The sequence below is a fragment of the Ambystoma mexicanum genome, chromosome 9 (genome assembly GCF_040938575.1).
Source record: "Ambystoma mexicanum isolate Mex_15411 chromosome 9, UKY_AmexF1_1, whole genome shotgun sequence".
Lineage (NCBI taxonomy): Eukaryota > Metazoa > Chordata > Amphibia > Caudata > Ambystomatidae > Ambystoma > Ambystoma mexicanum.
The window spans coordinates 1,458,723,194-1,458,738,651 of NC_090931.1; the positions used below are offsets into that span (position 1 = coordinate 1,458,723,194).

Here is a 15,458-nt window from a genome sequence, read left to right on the forward strand (position 1 = left end):
AAGTGACTAGAAAATTCAATTTAACTTTACATGCTCTGGGAGACCGTTGTCAGTCCCAGAGAAGGTATTTAAACCATGGGGAGTCTGAAAGACACCCCTGTGCCACTGCACTGAAGGTGCTGTGTGACACACAGAAAAAGAGTATGCCTATGGAATTGTTTAAAAACTCCATATCCAAAAAACACAAACGTAAAACACACACTAAATACATGGAAGAGTGTGGAAAAAAGGCTCTCACTCTCCCAGGTAAAAAAATAAAATCCTAGAAATCCAGCAAAGTTGCTGGGGGTCACAAAAGGAAAGGGAAATTAGCACATTTTGAGAATTCTCCCTAACATGGAGCACAAGAGCACAGAACGAGCAAGGCAGACCGCACAACTAAAGAGCTAACTCAGCATGGCAGTTCAAGTGGAGGAGAAAGACGGCACAAACCGAGAGGGTAACAAGGAGAGAAGCGACCTTGCCCTTTCCAAGCCAGGTCTGTGAAACATCCACAGAAGGAATTGTAAGACCGCAAACAATAGCCAGTATGTGTTGCAGCAGATGTCGACGGTACATAAGGTCCTCCTCTGCGGATAACCAAGCCGAGGGGAGACACTTGCCATTGTGATACCGGCCTTGACTGCAGAGACAAGAAAAAGCCAAGTGGTTCATCACAGCCAGTGAGTCGGGGGGAGAGCCGATAAGAAACCTAACTGTGTTTCAACAAAAGTTGCAAAACGGCTAATTGAAGAAAGTACAAGGAACTGTTTGATACGTGAGGGGAAAACCAACTACAGAGGAGTGAGACACGACGTGGGTGTTCACTTGAGAAACTCTGGGCGATTACCCTATGGTTGAAACTACCGTTACCAGAAGGCCTTTGGAAACGGTGCTAGAACAGGGTCAAAGCGGTCATACAGGGGTCTAGTAAAATTCACTGTACAGTCAAAAGTCTTTGACTGACAAATTAAGGTAAAGCTAAGGGAAGTGAATCCTGCACCGTAAGGACTGTTTAAGGAACTGCGTGAATTGCAAAAGTTGGCAAGAGTGAACCTGATAGAGGATGCCGATGAACAGGGGGCAAAGTCTGAAGTCCCAATGTATAGTGTGTTGACAAGAGTGAACCTGGCAAATTTAGGTTTAGATTAGGCCTTTTTCCAATCCGCAAATACAGTTTAATAAACACCCATGAACTGTGATCACTTGTGTTTGTCTTTACTGTTGCCACCATGAGTTCCTTACAGAGCCAAGGGCGACGACTACCTTCTCAACCGCTTTGTGGTATTGGACGTTGTTTGAGCGTATGGGGACATCTGCTGCATTTCCACATCAGGGGAAGAATCCAGCCCGCTTGCACCATGCAGTCTTGGCGCCTGCTCAGGTAAGTTTGTATGGTCGGTCATGAAATCAGCCCCCTAACAAAAGCTTAATTCCGAAAGAGATGAGGTCACCTTCCTCGTCAAATATTGCCTGCATGAAGGAAAATAAATCTGTCCTGAACTCCGGCACATAGCCTCAGTACTTCATCTGACTCAACACTGAGGACTGAGCCACAATCTGGGCACTGGACGCCTCCGTCGAAGACACCTGCGCTGGGTTTCTCTTTGTCAAGATGGAGCTCGAGGGCGTTTGACCTTTCCTTGCCGGGCACGCTCCATGCTGTAACCACCATCAGCGTCAAAGCCAAAGCCGTACCTGCTGCAGGCTTTTTAAAGATTTGTGACATTTGTGTTTTGAATTCCTCCCTCGAAGCCCCATTACAAGGGTAGGATTTTCCCCTTAGCCCCGATGAGTCAGAGTCGCGCCTGTGTTTCCGCTTCTTCCTTTTTTGAAAGGATGAGGAGGAAGAGTGGTGGGACTCGCTGCACAAGTGTGACCCTTTCTTAGATTTCTTATGGCGCCTATGTCCCCAGTCCTTTCCCTCAGGAGAAGGCCCATCGGTATCTGCACCTGAGGTGTTAGTAGCTGATCTAGCCGGCAACCTCGATGGGGGCCTCCCCAGCGGAAGTTTTGCGGAGCATTCCCTCATGGCCTTCGGTTTTATCGACTGACAGAAACCACATTGCTGAGTGTCATGTTCCATTCCCAGTCAACACATGCGAATATTGGGCCCCATTACGAGGTTGTTGGCAACCTCGTATTACCGTTTCCGCCGCCTGACATCCCGGTGCTACTGGGTTATCACAGGTGGTAGCGGGACGGTAAGTTCCCATTCCCATGGAGTCCAATATTACTCCATGGGAATGGGAACACTGAAGCATCGGCACCATTGTTAACTGTGCAGGTGCTTCAGTGAAAAACCTGCCGATAGAGGCCTGAACTATCGGCAGGTCAGGCCTGCCGGTTGTTCAGTGCCCCTACCAGCAGACTCGCAGTGACCCGTCTGGAAAAGGTGCCGGTAACGTTGTTACTGACACCTTTATTTCCGGACCGGGTCACTTATAATGAAGCCCATTGTGTGGGCCTGTGAAGAGCGTCTTCGAGTGGCAGTCCTTGCAGCATTTGAATCCCGAAGGCTTGGGAACCACATACTAATGCAGTGGAAGATTTTGACAGATTTTGATCTGTGTTCCAAACTAGCATTCTTAGCATGCAGAAAAACTGAACTGAGGTATGGGGGTATAGGGCACACCTTAAGTATGTTTGCTGATGTCACGTCCGGAGTCAAGGAGTGGCGCGGTCATGGCCTGAACAGGTCAGGAGACGACATCGGGCTGTAATATGCCCTCTTTCGAATGTTTCCAAGCTACTGACACTGTGGGGATAATCTATTAAGATGGGAAATCGGTGGGAGAATGCAATCCACTGAAGCATATTTGTCATATAGGCTGTCTTCAAATCAAGCAGCCCTACAGCAGAGGTCCTCTTTGTTGAAGGCGCTGCTTTTGCAACTAGTTCTAATACATCACGTCAGCTGCAGTGCAGGTAGAATACAGAATCAGACACGCTTTCCATTTTTCTTTGTTGGTAGTACTGGCTAGATTTTAGAGAGTAAAATAGGCAATTTTGCTGCTTATCTGGAGAGCTGGGGGAATAAATATTTACTTTTGATGTTCCTTGTGATGAATTCTCCTCCCGCAGATTCCCCATGGTAGATATTCCTCTACAGCAGCAGATGCCATTTGAAAACTTTGCTCAGATACAGTGTAGCTCTGCATACTCTTGCCTCAACTACCCAATTGCATGGCTCTGTAAGTGACCTCAGCAGAAGTAAATATAGAGCACACCACAATCCATGACCTCAGTTCACCATGCCGTCCCCCATGCTCAGAAGCTGTGGCAAAAACAAACATGGGACAAACTCGGTACATGTGAGGTAAGAAGTGCCGGCGATGAGTAATCTGTGGGAGAATATTTGCAGAATCTGGGCTAGAGTAACCATCTTGAACTTGTCCTTGCAAAGGAACAAGTTCAGTGGCCGCAGATCCAGAATGCGACGCATGCCTCCTGCGTTCTTTGGAACCAGATATTAGGTGGAATACCACCCTCTCCCTCATTCTGAATGCAGAACTAGTTTGAAAGCGGTCTTCGCCAGAAGTTGACAGACCTCCTCTAGAAGGATGGGTTTCAGAGAGCAAGGGGTGGCCAGTGGACCGTGGTCTGGTGGGCCTTGCGGAAGGCAATACCCCTGGTTGATGAACTGTAAGGCCCACTCCCTGCTGAACAAGGATAGCCTTCCCCCCACCGGTGACGAGCACTGGAGTCTGTCAGTGTGGTTTGGGGCCCTGGGGAGCAGAGGGGATAGTGGCTGCCGCGATACTTCCTCACTGAGAACCTCTGCCTCTCAGTAAGCATCTGCCTTGGCCACTTCCCGAGGCAGGTTGTCCACGGCCTCTCTGGGCAAACGCGGGAAAGGGGCAAAAACCCCTGCCCTGTGATGAGGCTTGCGTAGTGGGGTGCTGGACCGTGAGTCCCAAGACTTGGCAGTGTTAAAGGAAGCGTCACATGAGCGCTGTGTACCTGAACATCTGATGGACGCGAAGGAGTAGCTAGTCTGTCAATGAATGCCGAAGCGAAGAAATGGTTACGCGAGGAACCAACCCAACACCCATCTGGTGGAATAATAGGTCAGTGGACTAGCTCCTAACATCACAAGACCGCGCTTCCCTGATTAGCGTGACGTAAGGACAGTACAAGCACTGGCAGGGAAGGGCAATTACAATTGATGTCCAGTAGATAGCTGTGTAGTGCGCAGAACTCTGAAGGCAGGGTTCTGGTCTCTGGAGACAAGCACTGATCTCTGGAGGCAGATGTTGGTCTCTGGAGGCAAGGCACCCAATTGGAGACTCAAGGCAAGGCAATGTCTTTTATGAAGCTGGTGTAGTTGTGGCCAAGTTTGTTAATATTAGCTGTGGTGCCGAGGATTAGGATCTCCGTCTTGTCATCATTCAGGCATAGACCATGAGATACCATCCATGCCTGGATGATGAGATACACCCTATTCACCAAGGCCAAATCCTTGTTGTAGCCTCCCCTCAACGGAATGAGGACCTCGGTATCATCAGCATAATTTGTGTAGGGGATATGCAAACCGTCGAGAACATCAAAAAGGGGCTTTGTGAATATGTTGTATAGGGTCGGGGAGACGCAGGATCCCTGGGGAACACCACAGGTAATGGGAATAGGATCAGCGGAGGTCGATTGTGAAAAAACCTGCATAGTCCTATTGTTTAAGAATGACTGTATCCAGCCAATAGCCTAGTGTGAGAAATGGGCAGCTGAGTCCAGGTGGTTACAGAGGATTCTATGGTCTACTAAATCTAACGCTGCAGAGATTTATTGATATTATATTTCTATCGCGCTCGTGCACAAGTGTTTCAGAGCACGACAAGTTGACAAGTTCATGTGTCACTTCATGAATGTGTTGCTGAGAACTGTTCGTCTTCCCACCGTGGGAGAATAACCATTGACTGGCTCGGCCACATCACGTAGTTGAGGACCACGAAATCAAGTGCTTCTGGCCTGCAATTTGTGAGGATTTATTCTGTTTTCCTGTAGATGGATCCTTGTCGTTTTAGGTTTGGAATGTGTTGCTTGTCTCTGACCTTGACTGCGAGCACTGGTCTTCCTGTTCTGTGCAGCTTGGTTCTGCTTTCCCTCGTCTTTCGTCCTGCGTCTTGTGGCCTTATGTGATCCTCGTTATACTTATACTATGATTATTACATGTCTGTATTGTGCTATGTTTCCTATAGGTAAGTCGTATTTGGTCCTGCCAGGCTCCTTATGTGATCCTGTAGTTCCATAGCGTTAGTAAGCATCTGCAAGCTTACTCTGCATCTCTTTGTTGCCTTGCGTTCAGAGTTTCTGCACTTGGCTAATGAGAAAAATAATAAAAGCTTTTGACAGTATGTATATGTATCTGTGTTTGAAGATTGGGTACTCCCAGTTTTTTGTTATCGGGGGGGCGGCACTATCAATGGGAGACTGATACGTAAAGAAAAAAGAGAGTGATAGGTCGCCTTCCCCTACCTCAAGACCCTGAGTCACACAAGGTTATGTCCAAGGTAGCCTCATGTAATTTTCAGGTTACACATATCACACCTAAATCACACACATATGTTAGTTTACGCTTTTCAATTTATTATTCAAAAAATAAAATCAATACCTACAAAAAGTAAAAAACAAGCTGTGCTAGTCACTTACAATCTAACTGGTAAAAGTTCACCAGGCCTCTATCTACAGAACTGGGTCGGCATGTTCTTTGTGTATTCACGTGTATGTTTGTGTAACATTGTACATGGATTCAAGTGTACTTCGTGACTAACGTGGCTATGTCGTGGCATTACTAATGATACCAGCACAGTAGTTTCTCAGCATGAGTCGACGTCATCCATCAAGGCATTTTGGTCCATGACCAGTGTTGAAGCACCTGTATCCATAAAGACATTCACTGGGTAAGGTTTGAATGGCTGTCTGAGAGAATATCTTTTCGCATAGGTGTCAGTCACTGGTCCTCTTGGGGACTGGCCGAATAGTGAGTGACTTTGTGTGTTTTTGACTCTTCGGGCCATCATGTTCATGGGGGTGACGAGAGGCATTCCAAGGACCCTCTCTTCACCCCTGTCCTGTTTTTGTACTAAGAAGTAATGAGAGTACTACCCCTTTCCATTCTCTGCTGGTATCAGCTCTATGGCTGACTTTGCCAAAGCGCTATTGACCTCTACTTTGAGGAAGAGACCAGCAGCAGTGTCTGGTGAGAAGGTGGATGAAGCAGAGGGCTTTTTGAGAAAGGAAGGCAGTAACCTTATGACACTACCTCAAGTACCCATGTGACCGAAATAATGCACAGTCACTCTTCATTTATTCTTCCACCCACTGGAGTTGAGTGTACAAAGGACCCATTAAAGGGGTTTTGCGGTCAGGGAGAATGAGAAAACTATAGCTGTGCATGCTTGTCCTCTCTGGGAACCTCTGTCCCTACCTGAGCGAGAGTAAGGTATTTGAATTGTTTACCATAGGATGCCTGACCCAGGCTTAATGGGCAAACGATGCAAAGTGGCAAAAACCACATGCCTTGTAAAAGGAGATAAAGGAAGAAGGGCACCACATAGGTTGTTGAACCGCAATATCCAAGGATATCCTTACCACCTTTGACATGTGAATTTTTCCAATGAGTTCTCTGCTTTTGCCATGAAGAAGTTGTCTCTGTCAAAGGCAATGGCCATTAATTTTACCTGAACATTAGGAGTGCACGCTGAGGTCATGCCCATTGAGCAGGCCACATAGTCGGCAGTATAAAGACCTGCATAAAAAGCTGGGTAGGCAGCTTCTTTGTCATCTATCGCTGTTAAAGCCATCTCTAATTTCCCTCATTGGACAAATGGTCTGCTACCTCCCGCTTTACTGACTATAGCATCTGTGTCTATTTCGCCAGTGCGCAAAATGGTGCTAAATGCCTATATCGCTAGGCTGCTAGATGCAAATACCTTCCTCCATATCCCATCCTGCATCTTATTCTTCCTGTAGGTGGAATAGAGGGGAAGGGGAAAGTTCAGGTCTGCAGTGTCTCCTTGCACCGCCAAACTCTCTGGCAAGGTTATACTTTTTCATCTGTTCTTTGTAAAATGCCAGCATTGAGCAGGGATGCTGACAGATACTCATAACGTGATCCACAATGGGTGAGTTAAATGGCAGTCTCTCTCAAAGACCTTTTATCCAGTATTATGATTGAGATAGTATTTGGTCATTGGTTTTGAGCGGAACCCAGACCCAAAGATTCCACTAGCTTCTCTATAATCCTCTGGTAGGCAGAATTTGGGTGTCTATAGGAGACACAGTGGCACGCAGAGAGCACCGGCAGGGCATGCATCCAGAAGAACGGGCACTGGTTTACTGTCCTCCTGTTCCTGCACACAAAATTAGGCTCACACAGGCTCTTTGCAAATAATAATAATGAGGGAGGCCACAACATGCACCCATGTAATGGTACCGGTTTAAATGCCCCCGGTGTATGTACATGAAATCAGACTCACGCGTGTTTCCAAAATTTAACAATGGAGGCAAATGTGGGCAGACGGTGCCATGCTGCACACTACTAAGCAGTGAACTACAACACCTTGCACAGAAGACAAAGCTTTGAGCCCGACCATGCCTGCCCATACAGTGGCCCTAGTTTTTGATGTCAATGATGTTTTCCCTCCACACCCAAAGAGAATTCAAATAAAGAACCTGTGCCAACATATGCCATTGTTAGATGTGCTTCGCCCTGAAGAAGGCTAGGTCGATGGTTCAAAATTGACTGCATATTTGGCAGCCCCATTAAATATTGAACATTCATTAAGTAAACTTAACCACAGCCACGGAAATTGTTGATTGTGTGGCCAGTTGGATAATAGGGCACCTTATAGGAAATCCGGGCCCAGGGCTGAAATTCAGCCCAGCCCGCCATTGTTGAACTGGGTTCAAAACTGAATTCTTGCACATTCCATTGCATATGCTTGCACAATAATGTCAATTGTTTGAGTGTGTATTTAGTGTTTGTTTGATGTCTGTGTCAGGTGTCTGTATGTGTGTGAATGGGTACATGTGTCATGTATGACGCTAGTTTGTAGATAACATCAATTGTACTTGTTCTTTCAAAATTGTGATGTATCACTGTTCAAAAAACTGTTGACATTCTGTCATCAATTTCTTGTTTAATTGTTTACATTGATTTGTTTTCCATCCTCACATTTTTGTTGATTGTTCATGTTGTTGCTATCGTATCTTATTGCTTGTTTTTTCTTAATTTCATGATTAATTGATAATAAAATGAAAATTAAATAATTTCAAATAAAATCCTACCTAAGTGGTCATTTAATCCACTATGTTTTTTTCTAATTTCCAGCATCAGCAGTTGCTTTTGTTTATAAAAATCCAGCTCAGGAGATGTATTCAAACTGCTGGCATCTCTCAATCCCATCGCTAAATCAGCAGTTTCCAAATCCAGCAAGCAAAACTCATTGAGGAAGTGTTTGTGGCGAGATTTATGTGGCGACATTATTACATGGAACCTTTGGGGTATCAGGTAATAATATTGCCATATATATGGTCGCCGTAAATAATATCGCCTGGAAAATGTTGTGGCGATATTATTTGGGTGACCATATATATGGGGACAGGGGCAAAAAAAGATTTTTTTTTAAAAGTTTGGGGGTTACGAGGGTGTCCCCCTGCATGGAACAATAATGTTGCCACAAAAAACGGCCATTTTTCTGCGATATTTTTGCATGGCAAGATTTTTGTGGCAACATTATTACATGGAACCGTGTTTGTGTGCCACAGACAAAGATTTAAAGCATCAAAGATGCTTTGCATTGGCTGAATGAACATCAACCGGGGGCTGCCAATGAAATAAGCTTCGGATGCTGAGACCACAATGTCAACCCTTGCACCAAAAAGCTCTGATGAGTCTTTATCAAAGTAGGAGCTAAGCTGTTGCTCCTCCCACATTCCCTTCACATTAACATTTCCCTTCCATATAACCTTTAACATGCATTTTATGTTTCCCTAAACAGCAACTTGCTCCTCCCTACGTGCACCCTTAAAGCAATGGACCCTCCACATGGGCCTTCCCATTCACTCACCAGGGGTAGATGGACAAAATCTTCCGGATGAAGAGAGAGGCACTTTGGGATACATTGGGGTAGAGCTTGAAAATATCAAAGCGCCCTGTCTGGATCCTCTTTTCTGTTTCCAAGGGATCTGGTTCAAAAAACGGAGACCGTCCACTGAGCCTAAGGAGAGAGAAGAGAAAACCTAGGGTCACGAAATGGGAACACAACAAAGCAAGACGGGAAGGAGGAGAGTGAGTCACCTTACATTGCACTTGTGGGGGATTTTTAAGTGAGAGGGAAAAAGATGGGATGGATATAAACTAATAGACCAAATGAATAAACATTGCAATGTTCCCTCACACTGAGCAGAGGTGGTGCAGAGACAAAACACCCAGCACAGACAGAACCAGAACAAACTTCACTCAAACAGAACAGGTACAGCATGGGGTGCTCATCTCCTATACACAATGTGTATGTGCAGTTTAAGCAAAAATCCTAAACTTCATAAAAAGGTTTTTTCACCTTTCCTCCTTAAGACAAAAAACATAAGAATGCATGTTTTAATAATAATATTCTTTATTGTGTTGTAGCTCCAATTGAGCTTTACACAAATACAATCGTGTAATCAAATCACAACAAAACATATTTACATAATAACATATATAATGTATACATACATTAAACCAAATCAAAATTCATAACAGCAATTCAGATCAGATCAAATCATACTTCATAATACATAAACTTAAAACCTCAAAAGTCTCATAGTGAATACATTCAAATAATAATAACTATCCAGGAAATTAAATAAGTGGACTTCCATACACCTGCAGGCTCGAATTTAGTTCAAACAGTTTTCAATTTCAATTAAATTTGCAGCCATACACAGTATAAATCTATCTGAGAGGACATAGAATCCAGTAATCCCAGAACATTTTAGTTTTAATTGCCTCACAGTTGTGAACTAAGCAACCCAAGTTGCACATATGTACCGCTCCCAGTTCCACACACTCCGTAAAGACATGACAAGATGTTTTTGTCTTTTAGGGGATTTTACAGATACAACAGTAATGTGCCTCGGGTGCTAAATTTAACTGGGGACCGCGTACAGCCAATAAAGGCAATTGACTGGTACGTAGCAAAAGTATCAAGCGTGTGACTGCCAGATCAGGGCATAAAGACAAGTATGGTTGGATTTCTCTGTAATGGTGAACCAGAGTGGCTGCTGCACCATAGCTCTTTAACTTAGACAGGTGAGTGTAATTATTACACCAGTCCCACCTGTTAAATCTCTTTTCAAAAGCTGCATTCAGTACAAAATATGGTTTCTCAAGTTCAAAACCTGGGAACCAGTCTATCATTTCAGAGACTTCATTATTCAGGTCTAGGTAATTGCTACCCCTCAGTACAACTTCCTGCTCATAATGTTCTCCCAAACTTGCCAGGAGTCGACATGAAGGCTCGCTCTTGATTTAATATAAAGCAGGCCTCTTGTTCGAAGGGCCATCCCCCTAAGGGAAGTCAGGCCTAACTCTAAACGTATACATTCTGGTGTGCAGTAATAAAATCACAGCAAAAAAGCTGTCTGTAAAAGAAATCAGGGTTTGGTCAGGTAAAGGTGTACCCATTATACCATTTAAGAGGAGCCAATGCTCCCCTTAAATGGTATAATGGGTCCAGGTGTTGCAGTGGGAAAACCACAGTGTAAACAGCCAATTTTGCTGCGATTTTAACACATGAAACCTAAATTCTACTGGGGAAGATGGTGACATGCCTAGCAATTTACGCCAGAAGAATCCTGCGATCTTAATCAACCATTTTAAGTCTTACATAGCTAATGCCTCAAGTCCATATAATATGGCAGGACAGAAGCACTGCTTATATAGAGAGACTATACCCAAAAATGAGAAGCCTGCATATTCTTCAGCAAATTTCCGTATCTGGAAACTGAGTTGTTTTGCCTTTCTGGTCTTAATCTCTATGATGCGGTTGTAGTTTGAGGATATACATAGTTGAAGTCCCAGGTAAGAATAACTCGTTGTGTAATTAATCGTGCCCAACAAGGTATCCATTTTGACTCTATCTACCCTCTTACCTGTGACTAACATTGAACTTGTCTTATCTAAATTAATCATCAGATTGTGCTTGACTGCAATTCTTGGTAGCTCATTCAACATGTTCCTCATTCCAGTAAATGTCCGGTCAAACATGACCAGGTCGTCAGCGTATAGCATGGCAACCAGTGGGGCACTACCTAACTTGGCCGGGCAGTTCGATTTATTCATCAGGTGTTGCAGAAAATCGGCTATATACAAGTTCAACAACAGGGAGCCAAAACACATCCTTGTTTGGCTCCTCTGTTGATTTGCACTAAAGGTGTCACTGTTCCCTCGTTATCCAGTTGGACAAACACCCAGTTGTTATTGAGCAGTTCGATGAGTATTTGGAGTAGGCACCTAGGACAACCAAGTTTACTAAGTTTTGACCACAAAATTGCTCTGTTCACTTGGTCAAAGACAGATTTGAAATCTACAAAGGTCGAACCGAACTACTACTACTGCACGCCCCGTGTACCAGTGAGTCCAGTGCTCTGATGTTGTGAACAGTAGCCGATCCTGGACGAAAAGCCTGTCTGCAAAGGGTGCAAGATGTAGCTATCATCCCCCCATTTTTGTAGCTCCTTTAACGCCAAGGCAGCAAAGAGTTTTCCAGTGACGTCCAACATGGACAGTAGTCTGTAGTTGTCCGTGCTCATTCAATCGCCATTTTCATACACAGGAATCAACACAGACTGCAGCCATGAGGACGACTGTTTCGCTCCCGGCACGTAGATTACTTGCGCCCAGTTTCCTGGGTCGTTCTTAAGGACCACGTTTGCCAAGCCGTTAGGGCCAGGCGACCTTGAGTTCTTCAATTTAATTATTGCAATTTCATTCATTTCCCGGTTAAGTTTCAAAGGCCATATTGATCTTACACCACTTTCTTCATGTGGCACTATGGAATCATCAAAAATTCGATCTGATGTGAGCTCTCCAGATTACACCAGAAATGGGGTTTACCCGGTTTTTGGTAGTGGCGAGCATTTTTCAAATTGCAGCAGTTTTAAATGTGTCACTAATCTAGAAAGACTCACTTTGAAAATGGAGGCAACATGAGCTAATATGCAGGAAAATATGTCTGAAGCACCAAATATGTTGTGACAATAGCAAGGATGTGCTTCAATCTAGAATGAAGAGTCCCTTTTGTCTAAGTTTCTTGACACCCTCCTCAGCATCCCCTCTTTCTTCTCTTATGTTTACCGCTATACGTTCATCTCTCTCTCTTGTAAATTACTTTTTATAGTATATATTATGGTAAGGCAGGGTGAAGCAGGGCCTAAAATACCAAAGAGAGATTTGCAATCTGCAAGTATTATTCATACAGTATATGTAAGTTATACTTAGTACAGTAACTATTTGCTAAGAGTCACATTGATTTAAGATGCTATATGTTATTTTATTTGAAATTGGAATTGTTAATAAAATGGGAAAAGGCACAACTCAAAGAAAAATGCATTTGACTCAACCTGTACCATAGGCAATTAATCTGAACACTTGTTTATTTTGTATTCATTCATCAAGGAGATTTATATCACACATCATGTATCCCAGTAGTCCTGACAGTGCGCACAGCTAATTTATTTATTGTTTATTTATTTACTGTTTGCTTGTTAGGTGCTTATACAATAAGAATACAGGGAGGGATGGAGGGTACATTACAACACAATATTAGAGCTGAGGGGAAGAGGAAGAGGGACAAACCTACTATGCCTTGTGAGTATTCAGAACATGCAAGTGCAGAAAGGAAGAGGGGGTAAGTGCTGGGGAGTCTGAGCTCGTGGGAGAGCCATGGAGGAAGTGCTAGGAATGTTGAGTGCTACACGGCCAGAGTAAATGTAAGGAGGTGTAAGTGCCAGTCTCCAGCAAGGAGGTTGTGCAGATGAAAAGTGCTGTGGTTAGACAGGACCTGGGAGTAATCAGTGAGGGAGGTTAAGGCCCGAACATGCATAAGGGCCAAGGACACTGATTCAGCAACTGAGGGACTAGCAGAGGAGAGAAGGTGGGAAGGAGGAGGAAAAGAGGAAAGTCTTAAGGAGCTCCCGAAATTTAAGAAGGTCCTGCTCAAGGTGCAAGAAGAGGCTATTCCAAAGGAGGGAGCCTGCAGATGAAAGTGAGCAACCCCCTGCCCTCTTTTTAGCAAACCGCTTTAAGAGTTGGTGCCAGAGGATCGAAGAGGTCTAGTGGGAGAGTATTTAGTGAGATAGAGTTGAAGATAGTGTGGTCCCCGGGTCCAGACAGCCTTGTGGATGATGCAGAGGGATTTGAATTTAATCCGTGCAGCAACCAGGAGCCAGTGAAGACTTTTTAGAGCAGGAGAGATGCGGTCCCTGGGCTTAAGGCCAAGGATAAGTCTCGCTGCTCTATTCTGGATAAGCTGAAGGGATTGCAGAGTGGAGGAGGTAAGATTCAGGAGAACGCTATTACTGTAGTCAAGTCTAGAGAGAACTAGGGCTTGATTCACATTGAGCCACTGTGAGAAAGGGTAGCATTCCTTTGAGAAGGTGGAGCTACGGAGCATAAGAATTCCTGTAGAATTCCTTCCACATAGGTGGAGCTAAGGAGGATAAGAATTCCTGTAGAACTCCTTCCATATAGGTGGAGCTAAGAGGAAACGTTTCACTTGAATCTATAGCCAAAAAGATGGAAAAAATGTCCATCAGTTTGGAGTATATGGAATTGGAATGTAAAGAAGAAAGCAATCTGGATCAGGGTAAGGGGGTCCAATCCCTCCAAGGTAGGGTAATGATGTCTTCTTGTTGATTTTCTAAAGGTTGAATGCTTGTTTCAAGAGGAAAGCGTTTAGGTGTTTCCTGAACCTTTTGTAGTTCATGTAAAATGTCCAGGATTCATCAAGAATCAAGTTTAATGTTGTTCCTTATCAAATGTACATTTGGCTTACATACTTCCTTTCACCAAGTGGTAAAATGGAACTTATTCAACCTGTGTACACATCAGACCTCGCGTTTTTAAAAGGGTCAAATCTGTCCCAGTTGAGGTAGGAATCATTGACACAGACCTAGGGGTTTAAGGGCGCAGTTAGGATGGTCAGATTGTGGCCACCTCTCAGAACTCTAGCTTCAACAAGAGCACAGCTGCAGACCCACCAACATATTAATTTACACTGGGTCTGCTTTTCACTCGCCAACCTGTACCACCTGCCTTTAATCTTCTGTGTCTCCTCTCTCCATATCTTTCTAAGTGCATCTTTAATAGTTTATCTTTCTAAATGTATTCATAATACTATGCATTCAAACCAGACGCCATGGTCTCCTATATGGACTAAGTCAAGACCGCCATCCATACTCTCTTTCCCCTATTTCCCACTCCAATGAACTCACCTTTATTGAATTCAAGACTGCACTGGCTACCCACTTTGACTATCCGGCACACTCGATCCTATCTATCGCACCACCATGACCTCCACCGGCATAGAAAGGTTGAGGACAATGATGCACCTTCATATTCAATGCTGCCACAAAGATCACTCCCCTTCTATTGTTGCCGCGTACACACTGCTGGTCTTGACTCTGCCAAATCCTCATACTATACAAACCAAAAACTCACTCTCTGCTCACAAACAATTCATCCCCCTCAAAGGCCATGTTTTCCCACCCTAAAAACGGCACCATATGCTCCTCTCTCTCTCAAAATATACACAACTCTGTCTGCCCCTTTAATCACTACAAACCCTCCAGCCTTCTCACTATCTCCCATCAATTCCACTATCTCGCCATTCCCACAATTATGCACTCAGCTAATACATCATATGGTCCTATTGCACCCCAAACCATGAAAGAACTTGCATCCATCCGTCACCTCCTATTAACTTTCTTTCCGCTTCAACCACTCTATCTTCCCACCCTTCTACAAAATAACAACATTTATATCAATACTAAAGGAAACACTGCTGACCTCAACAAAGCCTCATTCTACAGACCCATCTCTACTCTACACCACCACTCAAAAGTCCTTGAGAATTTTGTCTTTAATTGTATCATCAACTGCTTTGAAGTGCACACACTGTGCAACCCCCTCAGCCAAAACGTTTTCTATGAGCCATGGATCTCTGCGGGAGATTACAATGAGGGAAGTATATAGGAGCAGGTAGAGGGTGATTTCTAGCAGAAAAAACGTTGGGAAAATAACTTCAAAATCTACGGAATAGAAAGAAGAATGGGGGAACAGATAGGGCGTGACAAGGGTGGATAAAAAAGTTAACAAAAGGAAACTGAGCACTGCAAAGCTGTAAATATTATCCAACTAAGTTTGCACAATAAACACTACAGGACAATATCTCAATAGATCAATCCACCTGCTCCATTGATCTATGGGTAACCTGCAA

The 15,458-nt window shown here is 44.1% G+C and overlaps 1 protein-coding gene across 4 annotated transcripts in view; it reads right to left on the reverse strand.

Moving 5' to 3' along the window:
* Positions 1–15,458, reverse strand: part of SPEG (striated muscle enriched protein kinase) — a 2,620,794-nt gene that overhangs the window by 38,304 nt on the left and 2,567,032 nt on the right. For all 4 annotated transcript variants that reach the window (XM_069616880.1, XM_069616879.1, XM_069616881.1 and 1 more), the window contains one exon: positions 9,048–9,197. In XM_069616880.1, coding sequence (XP_069472981.1) covers positions 9,048–9,197 — 150 coding nt within the window. The remainder of the gene's footprint in view (positions 1–9,047; positions 9,198–15,458) is intronic.